Here is a 25915-nt window from a genome sequence, read left to right as displayed (position 1 = left end):
TTAAGACAGGGGTGGGGAAACTTTCTGCCAAGGGCCATTTGGATATTTATAACATCATTCGGGGGCATTACGAAATTAGCAACTTAAAAATAATCAACTTCATCCAGCTTTTTCTCTCCTTCACTTACCTTTCTATTGCCTTCTTTCTTCTCTTCTGTCTTCTTCTCTTTTTTGTGACTGCTCCCTGGGCGATTCGCCCTGCAACTGTCGGGCATGATGACGTCAAGCCTGACATTCTGTGTGTGCGGGGAGGAGTGCACCGGTCCGCGCTGTCACATATTTGTTGCTTTTTTATTTATTTATTTTCATTTCTTTTGGGGCGGTGAATGGCAGAGGGCCAGAACAACTGATGTCACGGACCTTATACGGCCCGCCGGCAGGATGTTCCCCACCCCTGACTTGAGACAACCAATCAAAATCAGTCAATTTCTAACCTTTGGCTCTTTATTTAATCCTCCATAGCCATACATAAGAAAAAGCAGACATGCACAGTACATTTAATTGCGGGGTCTGTATAATGCTTTCTCTTTCCGCAGTGAATTAGCTTCTCTATTAATAAGTTAGAAACATGTATAGTTTGTCCATTGAACTCAGTGAGGCTACTGGTCATGAACAAAGGATTCCAGATCACCGAATGTAACGTTCAGAAGTACTATTAGAACATAGGTATATTATTAACCCATCTCTGGTGACAGATGAAAATGTGCTTTAATGAAAAAAGCATTTTAGTGAAAAACATGACATCGGACAGGAATCTGTGTTATATTTCTGGTTGCCTTAGATTTGATATAAAAGCACTGTACAATATTGTATGCACGACACATTCAAAATCATGTTTTTATACCTGAGCTAATCTGATGTAAAAATGGATACTAAATGCATTACAAAAGCATACCGGCGCATAATGAGTTCCCATATGTTCACTGCTAAAATATACACGAGTTAACAGAATTAAAATGAATAATGCAACCTACATACATACCTGATTGTGAACACACCAAACCATGCACATGTCCTGTGTTGTAATAACCATATTATATTATTTAATATCCTTTCACAATGCAACCATAAACACATAATGAACTAATATGAGAAAATTGAAGCTCAGAGGTTAAAAACACTGACTGAATATTAATTTATTGACACAGAAAATTCCAGTTTCACATTCTTGTAACCATAGAGAAGTCGATTAGTATCCCTAATGACAAATGCTTGCTGAACGTTCTGGCAGGCGCTAAACCAAAGACAACCATTGTATTTTTATCATGCTTGAATTCTTCTGAATGCCGCATGCAATATTGAAATTTACACAAAGCAAATGACAAAAGAGCATGTACATACATGCCCATATGATTGTATTATTTTGAACTATTGGCGTCATAGCGCATTTCATAGACTATGAGAATTCACTTAAGAATATCGCCTGTGGGTACAAGGCCTTATATTGCAACATGGCACACTCACATTATTACATTTACAGAAAATTGGAAGTTGCAAAAGTCACAAACGTGTACACCATAGATATATGGTCTGGTCAAACCTGGGAGAAAACGTCTCTTGAAGAACACATTTGACAAGCATGTTGTCGGTCACGGAATTGCAGAGATGGCCGCTAACCGGTATTGGCGCAACTGAACAGGGAGGCGCGGAGTCTAATGTACCCCTGGTATTCACTAGGAACCCCCTCAAGGGGGTTTGGGCTTAGCTGCAGAGGATACGCAAGTCGCGATTCTCCAAAACAGTCACCGGTGTAGCGACAGTAGTAGACAGGTGTAGTCAGGCAATCCAGGTCAGAGCCAACCGAGCAGTGCAGTACACAGGGAGGATCCACAGAGAAGTCAGGTCAAGCCAAATAGTCAAACCAGTCAGGCAGCAAGGTACCAAAATGAAACACAGGAGAGTAGTCACAGGAAGTCGAGTCAGAACTGAAGAACACAGTGGATCAGAAGTTCAGGAAACGCCGGAGCAGGAGTGAACCAATACTCTGGCACTAGACATGTGTCAGAGGCCGCTTTAGATACCCTGACACTGTCCTAACATTCAAAGAGAAAACACTACAGCATATACACTGGTATATGTGTACTCTATGTACTATGGTATACAAAGACAGCATATTGCAATCGATAGATCAATACAGTGCTGAGAAGTATGCTGGCGCTATATAAATATATGTTAATAAATAGACAGTCAAATTGATACAAAACAAAAGCAATACAGTGCTAATATATTAAAAAAAAAATTTATCAACCACATAATTGCACTGGGAGAGTTGTTAAAGACAGATTTATATGTCCCAGAATTCTATCTTATGTGCTTTAAAACCACAGGGAAATTATGTGCGTTTGGGAAAGAGCTTCCCAAAGAGTGCAATATATATATATATATATATATATATATATATATATATATAAAAAAAATAAAATATATATATATATATATATATATATATATATATATATATATATATATATATATATATATATATATATATATATACACACAAACACATATACATAATATTTACAGAAATATAAATAATAATTATGGGCTTGCATTGTTGTAGTGCTCAAAATCTTCTTATTGATATTTTTAAAGTATATATAAAACCACTAATTCTTAAAAAACATTATCACAAGGTAATAAATATGTTGAATATAATCTATACCAAAGAGTAGTTAAAGCAATTCTATATGGTCTTAGAGATTTATAGGTCAATGTTAAACAGATTGATACCAGATTGCTGCCGGCATTACACTGCTTATAATATTAATTAACTGTTCTTATTGAAGTACTGCAAAATATCCATCCGCGTAATATATCAATTGGAGCTCCAGATATGCATACAGTCACCATGTGACAGAGTAGCTCTTTCATAGATTCAGACCGTATTTTTGCTGGATTTGGAAAACTAATCGGCAAAATTAGTTGTTAATGCTACCTGCAGCTGTTCAGTGACATTATGTTTACCATATAGAATTAATTTTGCCAGGAAAATAATTTATTTAAAAAGATATACATTCAGTGAATGAGCTGCTTTTATTCAAAACACACTACAAAAATCCAATATACAGCTTTAACATGAACACATAAAAACAGATCATGGATTGTGCAGGCTATTATTCCAAGAACGAATGTAAATATAATTTTAATATTTCCTTGAAAGTAAACTAAACAAATCATAAGTGGCTGAATTGAGAGTGTGTTAATGTGTATTTACAAGCACTGCATATATAAATAATTCAGAGAACCCAGTATGTTGTAAATACCTAGAAAAGCATTGGCGTGATAAATGCAGATGAACTGCTTTCATTCACAGAAGTAAAGATTAGCAAGATCAGTGTCTTTTCTCTGCTGCCTATAGAAAAAATACACACCAACCTGCTTTAATAACAGGGGATGGAAGACTCTGAGTTGGGAGATCCCCCAGCAACATCCAGCTTGGAAGCACACGTTTCCTTGGTACAGGTCCCGATTGTTCTACATCATCTTTACAGCAGATAGCAGAAGTCTGAAATAATCAAATGTAGTGGTGTAAAACATTTCATATATGTGTTACCATATGTATAGAGCTTTATAAAATAAAGAACAAAATGCACACAAACCCCAATTCCTTGTGCAGCAGACATCTTCATATTTATGATGGCACTGGTTAAAAGGCCGTCAAAATAACGTAAAAAAAAAATAAAAGTAAATTGCGCACACATTTATCCCAAGAATATGGAATCAACTACCGGCTCCAAAAAAAAAAAAAAAAAAAACCAAAAAAACTTTAACGGGGCAGACCAATTTGACTTACTCTTGTGGCAGCATCGATTGAATAGTTTGTCAGATGGCTGCCCAGCCGCAAAATGTTTAGTGTGACAAAATTCCCAAACACTGTTCATCTGTCCACAGTTATAAGCATTAATATTTGTTTCAACAAAGTTTCCAACATCTAAAACGGGGTGGCACCTTGTCCGGTGACCTTGTAGGCGCTGACGTGATATTACCTCTGTCCTGTTCGCTCTTCGATTGTTTACTCTGTGACGGGCAATTTGCTGTGGAGTCCGATTTGCATGGCTATGACTACCATATTTGTGTTCTCTTTGGTCATATTTGTTGTCGGGCTTTATCCCACTCTGCCCTTCGTTTTTTTGCTGCTTCTTGCTGTGCAGTTACTCCCACAGCAGCAGACATTTGCCTTTTAGGTGGCATCGTAGTTACACTTTTTGTTGCTTAAATTAATTAGAATATTCCTTAATTTAACAGCAAGTACAAATAAAACAAATGGATAGAAAATCGAGTCAATTTGGAATAGCTTGTTATAAATGGTAACTGCCACACAAAAAAACAAAATAAACCAAACAAAATAAGCCGAAGAAATGAGGAAAACCTAGTCAGTAGGAATAGTCAAGTACACAAGAGAGTCATTTGCAAACATTTTACCACGTTTGTTTGTGTGTTTTGTGCGTGAATTTATAAAGGTGAGGACCAGCCTTTTATATATATATATAGATTTTGCAATAATTTAACTATATGCAGTGATGCAAAAAAAGCAAGTAGAAATGAGCATTTTAGCTTGCTCCATATGTCTTAGTAATTTTAATTCCATTGACATTTGTGCCATCCCCCAATACCAAGACAGCAGTGCTACAGAGAAACCCGTTTATGGTGGGGAATTTTCCTTTCCGTGCATCTTATTATTTCATCATTACTACCACTCAATACATAGGGGTATATTTAATAAACTGCGGGTTTGGCAAAATTTAAAATGTGGCTTATAGCAACCAGTCAGATTGTACAAAATAAATTATAAGTAGAATCTGATTGGTTGCAACATCTCCACTTTTTCAAACCCGCAATCTAGTAAATATACCCCATAGTGTTACCAGTGCCTCAGGTTTGTGGGCTCTGGAGAGGGCCAGAAGATGAGCTCTATCAGGAATCATGTCTACAAGTCGAAGTACTCTGTCCGACCAGTGCCGTAACTAGACATTTTAGTGCCCTGGGCGAGACAGGGCACCGGCGCCCCCATCTAAGTGGGAGTGTCAATAGTCGAGTGGGCGTGGCCAACCTACTGTGGGGGCGTGGCTAACGCTTTACAAGTTCTAGACCGCACTGAAACCCCCTCCCTCCCCATTCTTCACGGTCTGGCTTTATAAGGATCTTTATGTAATAAGCCTCCATAGAATCAAAGTACTTTAAACGCAGCTGTCACATGCTAGCTGTATAAAAAATGAATTGGTTTTTCAAATAAAACTCACTGAAGCAAATTAAAACCTAACTGTAACGGTACCATCTGTATCACACTGCCCCTTCATCACACTGTGCCCTCCGTCATAACTGTAACGGTACCATCTGTATCACACTGCCCCTTCATCACACTGTGCCCTCCGTCACTGTCTCTCCTTTATCACACCGTGCCATGGAGCCATCTTTATCACACTGTGCCCCCTTATCACCATCACACTATATATATATATATATATATATATATATATATATATATATATATATATATATATATATATATATATATATATATATATATATATATATACATATACACACACACATACAATATAAAGAGCCTCCTAGTGTCCGCCATACTATACAGAGAGCATTCCTATGACCGCCATACAAAACAGAGAGCATTCCTATGACCGCCATACTATACAGAGAGCATTCCTGTGACCTTCATACTATACAGAGAGCATTCCTGTGACCTCCATACCATACAGAGAGCATTCCTGTGACCTTCATACAATACAGAGAGCATTCCTATGACCGCCATACTATACAGAGAGCATTCCTATAACATCATATCCTGATGACAGCATAAAAATTATACAGAAGAGATATTCACCCACCTGCTTGGGATTTGGTGGCTGTGAGACAGGGAAGAGGTTAGGGCTCCCCTTACTGCAGGTCAGTGTGTGAAATATTGTGTGTTTATGGTGGAGGGAAAGGGGGCAGGTATCAGCTACATGGAATTAGGGGGTGGTCTATATAAGATATAAGGAAGACGAGGGATACCTGCAGTAGTGATGGAGAGGGTGCAGAGGTTACAGTTGTATTTCGGGGGTCCAGCCAGGAGTCAGAATTGACAGGTGTCAGGAATCAGAAGGGAGGGAAACATATCTGGATAGAAACAGAGGGAACTGATATGCAGGGCAAGGAAAGGTCAATGATGGGGGTTCTGTATGGGACAGTGCACCGAGAGTTGGGAGGGGCACTGGAGTCATAGTTATCAGGAGCAGAGGTGAGAGTGTTGGTGGAACGCAGGGTTGTCAGTAGGAGCTGGGGATGCTGGGAGGGGCAGTCCTGGAAGCAGAGAGCTGCTAACACACAGCATGTAATTTGACAGAGGAGTGCTCAGGGAGAGAACAACTAACGGAGCTGACCGATCCTCCTCCCCCTCACTTACTTAAGGTCTGTTCTCAGCTCCCCGCAGTGCTGGCTCTTCTGCGCTGACAGCATGTGACATCATCAGTGATGCTGCAGTGACAGGAGATGGTGTTTTTTTCATAGTTCTTTCATGGACCAGCCACCCCCCCCCCCCCGACTTTTTTTTTATTTTTTTTTTACTATGTGCCACAGAGGGGAAGGTAGCGGGCGGCTGCTGCGCCCACTCGGGCTTGCGCCCTGGGCGACGGCACCGCCCGCACCACCCTAGTTACGGCTCTGTGTCTGACAGGTGTATATGCACATATGCCCAGGTCTAACTCCGTAACAATCACATCAACATGCTCTTTCTGTACTTGGCTTACACTTGCCTGCCCCTGCCCTCACCCGTTTCAGTTCTCCAATAGTAAGTGTAAGACGCAACAAAATCAGTAAATGGACATATGCATTTTTTAGTGTGAATGTACAATATGGAAATACATATTTCCTGCTAAGAAAACAGACATACTTCTAACTCAACATGAGCTCCAATATCAAACCTTTCAACATTTAGAATAAAAAGGGACAAAATAATCCCTGCCCCAACCACTCAAATTCATGTAAAATAGCTGCAACCGATTTGCAACCCATGAATGGTTATGTCCCACCAAAATCGAGACAGTTATAAGGTACGCAATATGCTTAATCCGTAAGCTTTAAAACAACAAATTACAGGGATAGTGGCTTATTACTAGTGTTGACCACAAATCCTATATATTATGATGATGCGAAGTTCATTCCAAATGTCCCACATCCAAATGAAGCGTCTCCATCTCACATGACCACTGTGAATGAAAATTCAGACTCAATAAGAAAAGAGAAAAACACAAGGTCGTTTCACAGAACACCAGGAGTTGTGTTGTTGTGGTGGCAGCACCGCCACCCAATATTCCTGAACCCGGTCTTAACTCTGATAACTCTATTATACATGCTAATCCTACTGTAAACACTACCTCTGTTATAACTACTAACCCAGTTGTGAATAAGTTATATACTGTCTTAAGTAAAACAATATAGTGATGATGAAGATGCTAATGTAATTACTGCCGCAACCTAGCTACAACAATTTAGACCCGTGCCACATACACTAGTCAGTACTGTACACAATCCAGTTCCCGTGCCTAATTTAGATCTAGAGGCACAAACCAGGTCATGTGTTGAACGTGACCCAACAAAATGCCCTTTGCCTGATAGCCCCCCTGTTGTAGTTAAAAAAGAACAGGAAAGAAACAAGGAGCTTATGTTTTGAATTAAGCAAAATTGTTTTCGGCCTTTACTCTCACTGCTCTCAGTGGTATAGCAGGTAGTGATGGAAGTCTGCCAACCAGAGATGTGCTGATGTATTGCCCTTGGAATAGGCCGGAGATGAGAGAGATTGTCAGAGAGTTTCCTGATCCTAGGAAAGATTCAGCAGCATATCAGCAATTTGTTAGATTTGGGAAATACGATGAGCCCACTAGAAAAGATTGGCGTTTGTTATTGAGAGCATGTCTGCCTAAGAACACTGATGTTACAGATTTCATACAGGATGCTAGTTTAGACGTTGATGACACTTTGACAGATGCTGTAAATCAGGCTAACATAAGGTATTGTTAAGCAATTGTCTGTTGTTTTCCTAGTTGTTTCTGAGTGGCACAATATTTTTAAAATTAGGCAGAAGGATGAAGAAGGTGCTCTTAAGCGATATCAGAGATGGCTAAGTATACAGGTAAAAAGGATATAGAGACTAATGTTCTTCAAAGTGAAGTGGCTGTGTAAATGGATGGTTTGTTAGACTCCTTAAAATCTAGAGTCCAGACATCACTGCCTAATTGGAGAGATGTTACCATGAAAGCATTAACTGCCTCCGAGGTGGAACATAAACGAAAAATCACTTTAAAGACTAAGTTAATGGCGGTAGAAACAATACATCGTGATGATAGGCTTGATCTCCAGATATTTAACACTTATTATGATAGTCACAAATGTGGACAAAAAGGTCACTTCCACACCAAATGTTGAGTAAGCGAAAGGAGACCAAACTATCATACCCGTCCAAATACTAATACCCGGTTTAGATGACCAGGCCCTGTAGAAAATGACCGAAGGGAGCGACATACAGAATGAAGGTCAGGCCATGCCCGTAACCTAATGCTGATGACAATAACAAATGCTGACAACAATTGTGAACAAACATTAAATGATCATGAAGCTGGGGCAGTATTATCTTTTCTTCTAGATACGGGTACGCCCAGGTGTGTGTTAACTACCTCTTTAAATCTCGCTTTTTAAGGGAAATCTGTATCTGCTGTACTAGTTACAGGGAAAGTACTACAATATCCACTGACTACCCCTGTGCAGGTTACTATTTGGCCCATTGCAAACAAAGAACTCCTTTCTGCTTGCAGCATCGGCCCCTACTAACCTGCTCGGACGAGATTTATTATGTAAAATAGAATGCTTAATTTACTGTACTATGGACGGCATATTCTTGGACATGCCACAGTACAGGTTGCAAGAAGTGCAGGATATGTTTCTCAGCGCATAATGTTGTATCAACAGGTTAACTCTGTATATATGCAGGAGAGATTGAAAATATGTTATTTCATGTGTCATATTCTCTTCGGACAAAATATGGACAAGGTTTAATGAGAAATGTGACGCCAATAATGGTGAACTTAAAAGCTGCTAGTGTTGCACCGAAAATTCCACAATACCTGTTAAAATTGGAGGTGGAATTAGGTGTATTTCCCGTAATTATTAAAGGTTGTTTGAACAAAACATATTGAAAAGAACTGCTAGTACTGCCAATGGTCTGATCTTTCCTGTTAAAAAGAGTGATGTGTGGGGCTACTGGCTAGTACAAAATATGCGAGCAGTAAAAGAGATTGTAGAAAGTCAACTCCCTGTTGCACCAAATTCAGGAATTATTTTAAATACCCAATAATGTTAAACATTTTACTATACTTGATCTATGTTCAGCATTTTTTCCTGTACCGTTACATGATGATTGCCAATATTTTTTGCTTTCACTTTCAGAGGAGTACAATATCCATGGACACTATTACCTCAGGGACACATTGATTACCCAAATATCTTTTCACAGGCATTACAAGATTGCCTACAATCCTTTCAGCTAATCGCTGAATCTGTTCTTAATCAGTATTTGGATAATTTGTTTTTGTGTTCTGAATCCATGTCTTCAACTCTTATGGACACAGATCGGCTGCTGTAGCACCTTGCACAAACAGGTCACAAAGTTTCTAGAGACAAATTACAACTGTACCAAATAAAGGTCAAATACTTAGACCATTACCTTACGCAGGGCCAGAGACATTTGACCTCTGACCAAACTACAGCCATTCAGAACATGAAACTACCCCAGAACCAAATCCACACTTTCCTCGGCATGCATGGATTTTACAGAAACTGAATTCCAGGATATTTGATCCTCGCTCTACCTCCATGCTGATCTCTTATTCAAAACCAGATAAAGTCCAGCACATGGACTACACTGAACAAGCTTTCTTAGCCTTCAAAGAGGCCTTGTCCCAGGTTCCAGCATTAGACAACTCAAATTACAAAAAGCCTTTTAACTTTTACTGCACAGAAACCAATGGTTGTGCAGCAGGGGTCCTTACGTAGAAAAAAGGAAATACCAGCAAACCTGTGGCATACTACAGTGCACAGCTGGACAAAGTAGCAAGATTACTTCAGACTTGAATAACATCAATCCAGTCACGTTGGGTAACAGAAGAGCAGGGGAGGCTCCAAAAGAAGACGCAGCACTGCCTATAAATGATCTGATAAATGATTCAACAGTTTATGTAATGTTCTTTGAAACTATTACTGAACAAAAGTTAATTGACAAGCAACAAATGTGTTCACCACAGGAAAGGGCTATCTGGAAGTCGAAGGGATGTGGCCAAGATACTAGCTGAATGTGGAAAGATGGAAGTGGTAGGTCAGTGTCTCCTAAAGCATATTACACCATCTTAGTTGAGGCAGCTCACAGGTTGAATTATGTTGGAAAAGATGGCATGTGTATGCTGGTGGGAGCATATTGGTGTGCACCAGGTTTCTACTCTCACGCTTATAAAAAAAGATGCTTCATGCCTTACGTGTCTGAGAAAGAATGCAGAAAAAGCTACACTGACAAAGCCATCCCTCAACCTGCATACAGAGGGTCCTTTCCAGGTTATCCAAATTGATTTCATACAAAAATACCTAACTGCAGAAACTTGCAATATGTCCTGATTTGTATAGATCTATTTTCCAATTGGGTAGAGGCTTTCCTGCTGGAAGCCAATACAGCAATATTTACAGCCAAGAAATTGGTACAAGATTTCGTCTGCAGGTATGGTATCCCAAGAGTCATTGAGAGTTACCGCGATAATCCTTTTTCAGGAAACGTGTTCCAGACTATATGTAAGCTTATGGGAATTGAAAGTAAACTGTATACTCCATACAGATCACAAATTAGTGGTAAAGTGGAACGGTTTATTCGTACAATTAAGAACAAATTGAGCATAGTGATGGCTGAGACTGGGCTAATGTGGCCGGAAGCGTTACTCTTGGACCTGCATAGCATTAGAACCACTCCTAGAACTACGCTAAACTTATCACCTTAGAAGATACATTTTGGTAAGCAACATAACATAATGATAAACCCTCAAGATGATTCAGTGTTAACACTTAACAAATTAACTGTCAAATATTTACTTAACATGAGCAAGCAATTGAAGCAACAGAAGGAAGGGATAAAGTATTTCTTCTCTAGGATGCCTGATAAGAATTGCCATGAAATTGAACCAGGGGAATTTATTTTGATGCAAAACTTTTTGCACTCTGGCTGTTTGATAGACCGTTGGAAGGGGCCTTATCAAGTGTTATTAACATTTCCAGTGGATTCATGCTGCCTGTTGTAAGAAGGTGATAGAGAAAAAGAAAACTGCTTCTGAAACAAAGGATGATCAGGCACTTCTATATATCAAGGATCTGTTCAAGGATGATGAGGAGAGTGAAAAAATTATCGGTCGAATCAGGATCGGAGCAATTTTCCTAAATATGGCTTTACTTTTCATTTTATATGAAGGAGTGTGTGGGGTTAATTTTGAGACTTCTGGTGCAGTGATTAATCCTGGAGATCAGAACAAAATAAAAGTTGAAAATTGTTATTCTGGAGCAGATTATGGACAAGCCTATGCCAATACAGGATGTCTCCCCACTTCACGACTACCAACTTCATGCTCGCTCTCTTTATTATTTCTTTCTCGTTACCTTCAAAGAGAATCACATTGGATGTCACCTTTATTTAAATCGTAAATGTGACATTTTTGAACCAATATTTTAATGCATATTTTTGTTTTTAATAATATGATTATTATGAGAGGGTGGACTGTTAAAGTGTAGTAAAAGTCTAGCCCTATTCAATGCTTGATCAAATATGATCACTAAAATATTGCCTCATAAAGCACATGGATAATTTACTTATCTAATGTAACTGATTGGATTGTGCTCGTTACCAACCCTTCATGGTCCTCTATTGTACCAATCTGGCTTCATTTGGAATGCGCTGTATTTGTAGTGGCCGGACATTGAATAAGACCCTTTGGCAATGTTAGATAAACAATGCCATGTCATGTCTGTCTTTTCCCATGTTACCTATAAACAGCTTCAGCCTTCCACTAATGCAAACTGGTCATCTATACATTTCTCTCTCTCTTTCACACCCTCTGTAAAATTCAGACTTCCCACAGTGAATGTAGTGTCTGAGAATTTGAAAGTAAGGCCTTTCGGTATCCTGTCTGTTCTGTTTATATTTATTAGAACTCTCAGGGGCATATTCAATTGACGGCGGGATCGCCGAAAATCCTGCGCTCAAAAAATATTACTGTTATTATGGTAATCCTGCGTGGGAAAATCGTTAATACGGTAATTTACTCGCTGGATTTCAGCTCGCAGCGATATTACTGTAATAACAGTAATATTATTTGAGCGCTGGATTTTCGGCGATCCCGCCGTCAATTGAATATGCCCCTCAGTGTCAACAAGCCATAACTGTTAAAATTGAAACCCTAGACTAAGTGGTTCCATGCTTTTGTTATGTGACCATGACTCTACAGGGTGCATTCAAAATGACACTTGAACACTGAGTCTTACTCATAAAGTAATATGGTTATTTTTATACCAGGTTTCTCAATGCCGATTGTCAAGCATCCCAATTTTTTAAGGACTGTCCTATAAGTGGCTGGGTCAATAACTATGCCATCTGAAAGGATATTCTGTAAACATGGTAATCAAAGATATGAAACGCTAATCTAGACCCAATATCTCACTCCCTTTCAATACCTACTGCATCTTTTTTTATTTTTAAACAAGAATAAATTCTGATGGAAACACTAGTGTTAGTGACTTTGTACAGTAAGTTATGCCTAATGTCAATATGTGTTTATATGATCTAAAGAAATGTTTGTTCCTCTTTAAACGATGTACAGTATAGTTGTCACTGCATGAGTGATACAACTTCAGTTCTCACAACATAAGCCCACAAGAATCTACATTTCCTTAACATGAAACGCAGGGTCGTGTCACTGTTGCTGTCCAATTACAGCAGGGGGCGGGGTCAAGATGATGCGCGATTTGCGTCATAAGTCTATGGGTTATACCTGGTCAACAAAATTAGGATGATAGACAAGGATAGAGGTAGAGAAAAGCATGTTGGAATAAAATATGTTTTTGGAAACAGAAAATGAAGAGAATGGCAACTAGGATAAGATATTAAATCTAACTCAAATAGGAAAGACTGATTTTATGGTTTGTGAAAATAGCCCTACACCACAGACAAAGAAAATAAAAAATTAATAAGCATAAAGAAAAGTGTAAATTTCTCATTTACATGATTATAAAGTGCTTCTGTTCAATTGATATTATGAAAGGAGGACAAAATGCAGCACCCAGAGTAAAGAAAACCAAGCCAAGCTTCTAAGCCATCAAGTAATCAGCAGCGATTTCTTTGCTGCAGGTTGCTTGGATGGAAGAGAATTATCAGAGACAGAAAATGATGGAGATAAAGAATTGAATGCTGGGAGGAGCGTGTAGAATCAGTGTGGGATGAGTGATGGAGGAAGCCACAGCCAAGATGCAATCACAAAAATTGTAAAATGCAATCATATATACAGTAAAGGACAGAAAATAAATAATTTGCGATAAAACATACAGAAGCCAAAACCCTAATTTGCAACAAAAAAAAAATGTGTCTGTAACAGCATTTTCTATTTAATAAGAACTAACAGGATATATATAATATATCCAGGAACAGCACTGGCTTGCAATTTCTATCTTTATCCAACTGAAAAGAGTTCAGGGACTTCATTTCACATGGCATCAACATCCATGCTGCTGGTGTAAATGGATTAGGTTTTCGGCATTGTGCACGTATATGAAGAGCTTTACTGGACTATAAGTGTTGTGCAAGGGGTGACTTACAAAAAGTCTGTTTACACCTTAATGACTGTCAGAAAACAGAATGAATAATATACCATACACAGTTTATATGTTTCAACTAGTAACATGCATTCAGAAATTTCTCATAGCAGCAATTTATTTTTAATTGCTTTATACATATTTTGGGGGTGCAAAATTACACAGCACATGCACTAATTAATACATTTTTACTATATTTGACCAATATGAGTTGGGTAAATTCTCTATGTCTTACCAACTGTTAAACATAGAGAATTTACCCGCCTGGATTACATTATACAGGCGGTGGGGCCAGTCATTGCCGCTTTAAAAGCGCTGTTTGTACCGTGTCCATTCCAAGTGACGTCATTTGTCACTGTACATATTTATTTCAGTTGCCTTTTACATTTGGAGTCGATTGAAGCTGTCAGATCTAGTGACTGTCTGTTATATGGTAAGTACACATTTTTAGCTTGCCGGTGTAATGGTAATCGGTATTGTTTTGTAGTTATGAACTATGTCGTCATTTAAAGTGCCGATAAACCCTACCACACCCATGTAATGTTTACCCAATGTGCTAAATCCTGGGGGTTTTTTTGGAGTAAGAATGGATAATTATCTTATAAATTATTACAATATTTAATGATGTTGACACAGGTATTTCATTGAATATTTTCCATTCATTTAATTTAAGTTGAGCTCAGGAAATTTTTTCATTTGGAAGGTGGAAAGAGAATTATGCCTGAAATTGCAGGGTTTATTCTGATTTTTTTTGGCCAGAAATTCGATGAATAGGGCAAATATTAGGGGGCAGAGAGGGCATCCCGTCTAGTCCCGTTAGCTAAATTAAAAGCATATGAGAACTGTGCGAGAACGATGTTGGAGGGATTGTGATATATGGTGTTAATTGGCTGTAAGAATTTATATTTAAAGCTGAATTGAATTAGAGTTTGTCTCATGAAAGGTCATACATCCCTGTCAAAATCTTTCTCCACATCCAGAACAAGTTCTAGAGAGAAAGTGTTGTATTGATTAATGTGGTGTATTATGTCAATCGTTCTTCTTGTGTTGTCAAGCACTTGGCTGGATAGGACAAACTCCCCCTCCCCCTCCCCGATCATGGTGAATGAAATTGTCAAGTCTGTATTTAGGAGTTGGACAGTATGTAGAGCAGAGTGAAGAATCTATTTTTGCCTTTGGGAAAATTGTAATTTTGGCACAGGTCATGTCGGGGGGAGAAAAACACCCTCAACATCCAATATACTATTGAAGGTTTGTTTCAAGTAAGGAAATAGGTTAGGAGTGAAAGTTTTATAATAGGACATAGGGAACACATTACATTAGAGCTTTAGAGTGCTTTTGTGACTTTATGAAATTTTACCTCCTTATCAGTAGATATGGTTACAGTTTTGAAGACTCCCTTTACCAAAAATTGCAAGGCACAGCATGGCCAGCTAATCAGAATCAAAGACAGGCACATATGATATAAGACAAAGTTGCCCAAGCGTTTGGATGCCTTGCTGGTAATATAAACAATGTAATAGTCAAATATAACAACATTAAAATATTGTTTTTAATCTCTTTAAAAATGAGTCAGCGACTCCAAATGTCTATTCTATTTTTATCACCAATAGATGCAATACAAACGTATATATAAATAATGGTTTTCATGTGACAGCTGATTCAGCTATTACAAACAAGGACACAAGCTTCCTGAACTAGAGGATATCCTTAGTGACATCGCATTGTACAGAATTTCTAGAAGCGCAATCGATATTAATGATGTCAATATTTAAAAAAATATTAAGAAAGAATTAAATGACATCAAGTTCCAGTTCCATTTTGGACATATCATCTCAGTTTGATGTTACCCTTTACACAACATTACTACATTACATCACTATAGGTAGGCGAGTTAAAGTCAGAGCTGTTAATGTTTCACCCCCATCTGAATCAGTGAAGAGATAAAAATACCTGTTTCTATCATGGCTCCAAAATCAGCACTCAATGGTAATGGCAAAAGAGGATGTTTTTGCAACAGGTTAAACACCATGCAGAAAAAGCATTTCTTGGCTACCCTGGGCTCATCACTCCCTGCTCGTTCTGATCCGGTTTCCCTACATAGGACTTAGCTATTGCTGTCACCCAGAACTAGTCCTCCAGTTTTTTTCGGGACTTTAATCATGCTGGTGAAGTAAAACGAATGTTGGAAGGATGACATGCAGGGAGTGTGTTGATCACAGCTAGGCAGCAGAGTGAGGAGAGGTTAGGTTTCAGGACCTGAAGGATAGGTTAATATCAGAGCTTGATTGGAGGGACCTTAACCAATGGAGAGCTCTACCATATTCAAGCATGCGCTCATTTAGCAATTGCATGCAATCAAAAGAAGCTATATGCAATTTATGGAAAGCAGTAATTCAAAAATCTATATTAGTAGCTAAATTCATTAATATAAGGCGACATGTATTGAATGTTTCATTCCACCTAATGAAGAAGAGTTAAATGAATGTTGAGGCCATGGTTATAGGTGTTCTTTTTGGCATTCACATGTGTCAGGAAAACTAGGCAGCAAGTAAGCCAGCTCTAAAGCATACAAAAGCAGAAAATATAAACAAGAAAATAAACTGTTACAGACGCTCGAGGAAGCTATTATCTCTATTATGGCAGAAATCTCGGACATCAGACCCCTAACAATCTTGTTAGTTGAAGGGGAGACGTTACTTGAAAATATATGGTATATGCAGATAAGGTTCTAGTTTTGACTAACTATAGAAGCTTTTCTTTGACTTGCACAATTCTCAGTATCTACTCCTATTTTCTCCAAGTTACAATTTCTAGACATGCAGTTGCAACACAAAACTTTTTATGTCCAGCAGTCATGTAATGTCAAGCTAACCACACCATGTTTATTGCCAGTGGAATACCAGATTGGTCAATTTATTCAGCCCTAAAATGTTTGTTGGCGGCCTGATTCGCTTAACCAAACAGTTGTACCCGCTCAACTTGCCCATAATGCATAAAGGAAAAAAGTTAGGAATAAATCAGTCAATCTTCACAAGTTGCCATATGTGGTTACCTACTGGGGTATAAGGTACTATATTGCCCACTCACACCAACTCAGCAATTCATTGTCTGTTGAAAGGTTATCAATATGCTGACATTTCAAGTTGTAAATAATATTGCCTGAGATATGGACTCTGTGGTACCCTATAAATAAATAAATAATAATATATGTTTGTTAAAGGGCTTTCTGCATGTAAAGTCATTTCATTTGTATTTTGTTATTGTGCTTGTATTTAATTACAATTTATATGTAACTGGTCACTTTGGCATTTATTAATAATTGTCAAAACAATATTCTCTCTTGTGTATAAGAGACTTCATGACATCATTATTTGGTGTACAAATACAGTAATACGACTTAAGTATTTACTAACACATTAAAGCCACATCTGTATGCTATACATATTGCTAATGCCTAATGTATGTCTTGTGCAAATACTACTGCTTTTGAGATCTTAAAATGCATCCAACTCAACAAATACACGCAAATACACTTTTTTACATGGGTCTTTTCCTTGCCTTTGTTCTGAGAGCATATGCGTCTACCTATAATTGAGCCCCCATATCTTTACAATTTCCTGAAGGCATATATTAGAAGTCTCTGACTAAATGCAAGAGGGTCTAGGCTGAGCACTTTTCTACAGGTCAGACAACTCGGAGGTGACTTCTAATATTGCTAATAATCTACTAGTTATAATATCCCTTTTTCCTGAACACTGAAGTGATGACATCAGAACTAATTGAATATAAACAATAACATTAACTAAAAGGGTATATACACATGACAAATAAATGAAAACAGCAATATAAAGGTAATTTAATAGGTTGTTGGGCAAACTATTGTGTTTATTATTCTATGGAAACATGTTTTTCATATACATACACAACTTCATATATTACTTTGGCTTTATTTGTTTTACTGCCTTTATTTCATTTCAAAATTGTACTGTATACATGGCAAATATATTGTAGCATTGTATTTATATGTATTTTTCTACATACTACCTGTTTATTGAAAGTTGTATTCAAATGTTTTAAGTGCATTATTCACTACACTGCCCTACTAAATACAGTGCTCCATATAAATCCAGACCCTGAGTTCTTAAAAAATATGTGATGAGAGAAGTTTTCCCCCACAAGGCATTTAGGTGTTTTGTGGACAGTCTATATTTAGGAGACTGAAGCCTATGAATTCACTACAAAACACTGGGCGTGAAGTGCTTCAGTAACGGTTCGTAGTAAATGGGTAGGCTACATTCTCCTATTGCTATACAGCTCAAAATTACTGCCTATACTGGGAACCATTTATGATGCCCACTCGATGTGTACCACATAACACCTTCATTTTGCACAGGTGGAAACCCCCCCCACATCATGGACCATACCTACTCTCTGCTCTGAGGAGATGCCTAAGCAAACTAGAAGTGTCTACTAATGTCTGGAATTGTGCAGGTCTGATGCAGGACCATTTTTTAAATCCAGTATTTTTATTGAAATTTTTTAAGATATAAACATACCAAACGACAAAAAGAAAAGAAAAACAATCGCATACATATCAGAATTAAATGACGGAATTTACAAGATTACAATAAAGCATAATAATAATAAATGTGCTATATTCATTCAGGATTATACATCGTAAATGCTTATACATAAGTATGTTACACATGCAGGGTTTATTACATGGACTCAGATACTTATTATAAGAACTGCGGTAGCCATACATTTAAGTAAATAGAGCATCTCTACTAGATGACACAGGATAGAATGGAGACTCTAACCATCTGTACCATATATTCTCAAATTTCTTCAGAGCCTGTCTGCTAGTATAAACAAATCTCTCGTGCATTATGGTGGTATTAACCAGTGCCTTCCAATTTTTAACCGTGAGACTCGTCGGGGCCAACCACAGCCTCACTATACAGACCTTAGCCAACATCAATAACTGTGAAATGTACATTTTTGACAGTTTATTAACTTTCCCCTTCAATCAGAGCCCAAAGAGACAAGTGGCCGGTGAACTAAGAGACACTTCAATACCAGTAACCTGAATACATCTCCTGATCCTTCGCCAGAAGATTTGTATACATGAACACTCCCATAGAAGGTGCCAAAAGTTAGCATTGATCGAATTGAATTTCGGACAGTTAGGGGTAACATCCGGGCGAAATTTTGCCAATCTAATAGGGGCAAAGTAGGCCCCGTGTAAGATAAACACCTGTATTTGTTGAAATTTTAATGAAGTATAACCTTTAGTACTGTCTGTAACCATTACCCACTCCTTGTCTGATAAAGGGCCAATATCTATTTCCCACTGATTCCTCAAACCACCCAAATCATCTGCAGTGGATTCATACAGAAGACATGAATACATTCGAGAGATCAGACCTCTATAACCCAAGGCCTGTAATTGTTTCCTCAGTGGATCCACCCCAAACACCAATGTCTCCCTTTTAAATTGTGTGCTTAGGGCGTGTCATAATTGAAGGCAAGAATAAAACATTGTTCTGGGTACAGAGAATTCCCCAACCAACTGTTCGAAGGATTTAAGTACATTTGTGTCTTAAAGTTGACCTACCGACACCACACCCAACCGAGACCACTCCCTGGCCCTCTTCACTGTATTCAACTCAAATTTCTTTGCCCCCCCAGATAGGAGTACATGGATCAATGTCAGTTTGTTTCATTATTATATTACAGATTGTCCAAATCTTAACTGCCTGAATCAGGAGCAGAGGAGCCCGCATACCAAGCCGCCCCGCCAGCAGTGACTGTAAGGGAGTGTGATTAGAATTAAATTGGTGTACCAACACCCAATGTAGCTCATGGTAATCAGGGTCCGAAACCCATGCCCTAAGGTGGACCAACTGAGAGGCAAAATAATATAGTTTCAAGTTAGGAAGTGCAAATCCACCAGAAGATCTGGATCTACACAGCGAGCTGAGCTTGACCTTAGCCCTTCCCCCTCCCCAAACCAATGAAATCAAATAGCTGTCAATGCATCGGAAAATGGAGGGTGAAATATATACAGGTGACTGCTGGAGTATATACAAAAACTTTGGCTGCACCATCATCTTAATTAAATTTATCCTACCGGAGACAGAAAGTGGGAGCTTCTTCCATACATGAGTTTTTTCTTTAATGTATTTGATCTGGGGCCGCAAATTAAGTTCTACATATTCAGCGGGGGTATTAGAGATCCATATTCCCAAGTATTTGAATTTCGATGCCCATTTTAACTGTAAGCCTTCTAGCATTGTCACGGGACACTCCCATCCCAGAGGGAACACCCTAGATTTATCCCAATTAATTTTTAGGCCGGAAAACAAAACAAATCCATGCAGGACCATTTTTACAGAAAATCAACCAACTGATGCTGATTTAATAGAAAATGCTGTCTCAGTCATCGTTCCAGAAAAACCCATTAATGCTTGACTGAGATTAAATATGGAGATTGAGAAAACCATGACATATGAATGCCATCATGCTCATAAAACCATTGGATGACATGTGTTTTATGGATCGTGGCAATGTTATCCTGGAGGACACCCCCAATCCCATCAGAAAAGAAATGCTGCAACATAGGCTCAAGATGATCACTAATAATAATCCATAAGTATGGATTAGCATTGTCCTAGCCTTCTAAGAAAAATACTGCACCGAAACCATGCCTGGAAAATACTTTCCCCCTCTATAATTATGAAATCACCAGATCCCTTCACTGGTTGAAACAAGAACTCAGGGTTGTCGAGTCTAGTAGGTTGATGTTGATGTTGTTGTCTATTTGGCAAGAACATATTGAACGATGATTTATATGCCCCAATGCCTGTGCTTTTGTACCACTGAACTCGCAAACATGCAATGCCGGAGGGATGAACAGTTATCCACTGCAATCCGAGTTGTATATGCTGATTTGTGGAGTTCTCATCTGTAACATTTTTTATTAAATTGTCTGCTTGCGCCACATGTTGAAATTAGCAGTAAATTGAGCTGCATTTCAACATCTGTTTTGCATTGCACTTCAAATTATCCTGGAGTATGAGCTTCTGCCCACTGTTGGCCTTTGCTGATGGTGGACTTTCCCTCCAAATTCAATGCTGACGCATTAAACACTGCTGCTTGTGAAATATTGGAAAGTTAGCTTTCTTGGTCACTGAAGTTCCTGCCTAACAAACACCAACAATCACCAGGGCAGTTCAGCATTTATATATATGATCTTGACCCTGCTGGAATATGACCTGTACAAATAACATAAGAACCACACCTTGTTTTCATTAAGCCTGGTCCCCGTGATTGCTCCGGTTTCCTCCCACATCCCAAAATACATACTAGTAGGTTAATTGGCTACTATTAAATTGACCCAAGTCAATGTGTATATATATATATATATATATATATATATATATATATATATATATATATATATATATATATATATATATATATATATATATATATGCCTCATATTCTGTTACTTTTTCCAAAGTAGCCTGTAAAACGTATCAATGAAGCAACTTACCGAATTGTCAAACTTTTCATTTTCCCCCATGTTACATGTTGCAGATGGTGGCGAAGGAGTTGGCTTGGATTTATCTCTGACTGGGGAGGAAGGTTCCTCTGATGCAACCTTTGTTCCAGAGGCAATTGGAGAACAGGTAATGTTGTTATTTAAAGCACAATCTTCATCAAGTGCCTTACTATTTCTGCAATATATAAATATAGGATGCACAGTCAAAAATCTAAATAAATATACATTACTGTAAAAAAGTTTTAGGCAGCTGTGGAAAAATGCAGACAAGTAAGAATGCTTTCAAAAATAGAAAAATAGAAGTGTTAATAGTATATTTATATCAATTAACAAAATGAAAAGTGAATGAACAGAAGTGAAATCTCAATCAAATCAATATTTGGTGTGACCACCCTTTGCCTTCAGAACAACATCAATTCTTCTAGGTACACTTGCACAAAGTCAGGGATTTTGTAGGATTATAGTCAGGTGTCTGATTTTCCAATCATACCAAACAACCGATAACGATCATCATTTTCATATGTAGGTTAAGACACAGTTATTAAATGAAACAGAAACAGTTGTGTATGAGGCTTAAAACTGGCTGAGAAACAGCCAAACTCTGCTGCAAAGGTGAGGTTGTGGAAGACAGTTTTTTGTCACAGAACACACGCCATGGCAAGACTGAGCACAACAACAAGACACAAGGTAGTTATACTGCATCAGCAAGGTGCCTTCCAGGCAGATTTCAAAGCAGACTGGGGTTTCAAGATGTGCTGTTCAATCTCTTTTGAAGAAGCACAAAGAAACAGCCAATGCTGAGGACCATAGAAGCAGTAGTCGGCCAAGGAAACTTGCTGCATCAGATGAAAGACACACCATGCATACTTCCCTTCGAAATCGGAAGATGTCCAGCAGTGCCAACAGCTGAGAACTGGAAAAAAACAGTGGTACACAGGTACACCCATCTACTGTTCAGAGAAGTCTGGCCAGAAGGGATCTTGATGGAAGAATAGCGGCCAAAAAGCCATACCTTTGACATGGAAACAAAGACAAGCGACTCAACTATGTACGAAAACATAGAAACTGGAGTGCAGAAAAATGGCAGCAGCTGCTCTGGACTGATGAGTCAACATTTGAAATAATTGGCTGTAACAAAAGGCACTTTTTTCACAGAAGGGCTGGAGAGCTGTACAACTATGAGTGTCTGCAGGCAACAGTGAAGCATTGTGAAGGTTACTTGCAAGTTTGGGGCTGCATTTCAGCAAATGGAGTTAGGGACTTGGTCAGGATTAAAGGTGTCTACAATGCTGAGAGATACAGGCAGGTATTTATCCATCATGCAATACCATCAGGGAGGTGTCTGATTGGCTACAACTTTATTCTGCAGCAGGACAACGACCCAAACATATAGCCAATGTCATTTAGAACTATCTTTATTGTAAAGAAAGAACAAGGAGTCCTGGAAGTGATGATATGACCCCACAGATCCCTGATCTCAAATCGAGTCTATCACTTCATGTAATCCCAGAGAGAAGGATTTGAGCATGCTTCATCCACAGAAAATCTGGGGGTAAATGTGTTAAGCTGCACATTCTGCAAGTCGGCGATATTCGGTGACATTGCAAGGCAGATTTAAAACGGAAAGGTCTTTAGACATTGACTTAAAGACATTGCCATTTAAAATCTGCCCTGCAACTGCTGAATATCAGCAACTAGCAGAATGCACAGATTGATACATTTAGCCCCTGTGGTTAGTTCTCCAAGATGTATGGAACAACCTCCCTGCCGAGTTCCTTCAAAAACTGTGTACCTAGAAGAATTGATTATATATATATATATATATATATATATATATATATATATATATATATATATATATATATATATATATATATATATACACACATATACATATACACATACATACATATATATACACACACGCACATATATCTGCTAGGTAACAATAGTACAAGAAGAGCGGTTAAGACAAAGATGATTTATTTGCCTACACCCTGGCAACTAGGTTCTAGGTAGGTGGAGAATATTACAGCAATCTAGTTAGAGATATTACCCAGGGGCAGCTACAATCTGTCAAATAGGTGTAGTGTTTGCTACACTCAGTACAGAGTGCTCTGGGCATCTGATACCAAGCCACAAAAACTGAGGTATTAATATAAAGAATGCACACTCAAATAGTATAAATTGTGAAAGAGAACATATGTCCTAGTCACTAAATAGTGCTGATCAATAAACTACATCTATGCAGCTGCGTGAGGTCAAATTGAAGATATTATCAATTAAAGCAATTAACTTGAGAAGATTGAATGCCAATTGTTGAAATATTTTCATTGGCACAAGCAACATGATTCGTGACTCAAGGGGTCACTTCATCATTCTCTTTCGCCATTAATAGTTGGCGATTGTAAAGATTCTTTGTTAAAATCTTCATATTATCTGTGAATATTAATGAATAAATATGACTGCATGGACAAATGCACAGTTGGTCTGCATTAAAACAAGTTAATACATTTTTTTTTTTTTTTTTTTTTTTAAAACTATCCAAATCGAGCATATAATTCCCTCTGACATATAATTCCCTCTGACACTGTATTCTACGGTGGCAGTACAATGAATTCTAAACTGTATTTTAAAAAATAGCTATCAGCATTTTTTTTATTGCGCACAAAGATGAAGCTCATCGTCTAGGATTCCATCCCGGTCTTAGAAATTCAGGCATCCATTCCTAAAACCTATAATGGTCCCTCAGAACAGCAGATTGATGTCTACCAAATTAAATATTTAATGCCAAACCCCCTTCTCAAAACTATCAGAAAGGTGTCTGATGCCCAGGAACCTGACATTCAGGAAATATTTACACTCCTGAGGTTTCTGGATTTAAGTGACAAATTAGGTTTATAGTGTGATCAGAGCACTGACTGATATCTGCAGCAAGCTGTGCTTTATAAGAACTTCTCTCAAGGTAACTGCCTGTCTTTCAACACAATATTGTATATAGCATATTGTAAATGTTCTTTATTTTTAGAGGAAATGCTGTGTGTCTATTGTTACCCTTTTATATCATAAGTTCCTCTTGTCATTCTGCTTAATTTGTCTGTCTTTTTTTTTAAAAAAAACCCTCTTTTCATTTGCATATTCCAGAATGGCTGTCCGCAAGTATAAACAGATGAGGCAGCTTGTGTGTTTTAAAAATCCTTTTCTTGTCTTTTATTTTTTAATTCCATTACTTTTCATTATTTTCAAAGCAATTCTAAGCAGGGGCTGGCTGGCAGACTTAGTCCGGGGGCAAGCACACCTCACTGGCCCATAAGTAGCAGCCCATCCTTTAAGGGTGGTTTTCGGCACAATATATTCGGCACAATATATATCAAAAGGCTATTTTAGTGTTGCTTAACCCAGCTATACTTTATTATTATAAACTATAAATCTGAAATAATAAAAATAAATAGTGCAATAAAAAACAAACCTCACTTTATACTGCATTTTATTTTAGATGTACCTTCTCCCTATAGTACTTTTTTCTGTACATACCTATCTGATTATAATGGAATTCATCAATATGCAAAAAGCCTATTTGCTTTAAAAATCTGATGGTTTTGCCAGCAAAGGGATTGTTTTTGCATTGCCCTATATACTAAGAGTTATTATTTGTTTTAGGATTCACCTAAAACAAATAATATGAGGGGTGGTATAGGGAAGAACACTACGTGTCAATCGGACACCCTGGCTTTGAGCTGGATTAAGGCTCTGGGGGGCATGGGCACTTTAGACAGGGGCCTCAATGATGTAACATGGTTATCACTTTCAACAAATTTTATACAATACACAGGCAATACTATGTGCACTTCTGTTAGGTGCACATAGTTCTGCCTTCAGGAGCAGAACAGTGTGAAGCGGGACATACCTCCCAACTGTTCAAATCCTGACTAACTGAAACAGTCACTCAAATTCGGGACTGTCCCTCCAGATTCAGGAAAGTTGACGAACTGGCCTGCTCTCTCCTACCTGTTCTTGTCACTTTCACCTCTTGTGGCTACTGGTGTCTTTAGCTCAGTTGCTGCTTGTCTGGATCCTGTAATGTTGGTTACCCTATTTGGAAAAAAAATGGGTACATGGGATTTAGAAAACTCCAACCAGCCCCAGTGTTAAATCAGTAGCACATAAGTTTTAGAATTAGGCTTTCCTCCAACCCCAACATTAAAATACTAATAGTCACATTTGCTAAATCGATAAATTAAATTGCCCCAACATCATCCCACAAATAAAATAGCACTCATTAAATAATTAGCCCCCACCTGCACTCCACTGTTAAATAGCCTACCTACCACACTATATTAAGACCCCCCCCCTTCCCTCAAAACACACTATACTTTATATACTGCCCACACATGCACACTATAGTTCTATCCTACACACACACTATAGTTCTATACTACACACACACACACACTATAC

At 38.1% G+C, this 25915-nt stretch overlaps 1 protein-coding gene across 2 annotated transcripts in view; it reads right to left on the bottom strand.

Moving 5' to 3' along the window:
• APLF (aprataxin and PNKP like factor) overlaps positions 1 to 25915 on the bottom strand; it is a 178552-nt gene that overhangs the window by 86061 nt on the left and 66576 nt on the right. For both annotated transcript variants that reach the window (XM_075203933.1, XM_075203934.1), the window contains 2 exons: positions 21449 to 21632; positions 3379 to 3508 (listed from right to left, as the gene is read on the bottom strand). In XM_075203933.1, coding sequence (XP_075060034.1) covers positions 3379 to 3508; positions 21449 to 21632 — 314 coding nt within the window. The remainder of the gene's footprint in view (positions 1 to 3378; positions 3509 to 21448; positions 21633 to 25915) is intronic.

Source organism: Mixophyes fleayi, chromosome 3 (assembly GCF_038048845.1).
Source record: "Mixophyes fleayi isolate aMixFle1 chromosome 3, aMixFle1.hap1, whole genome shotgun sequence".
NCBI classification, from domain to species: Eukaryota; Metazoa; Chordata; class Amphibia; order Anura; family Limnodynastidae; genus Mixophyes; species Mixophyes fleayi.
Note: the sequence above shows the minus strand (reverse complement) of the source record. Positions and strands in the feature narration are given on the sequence as shown.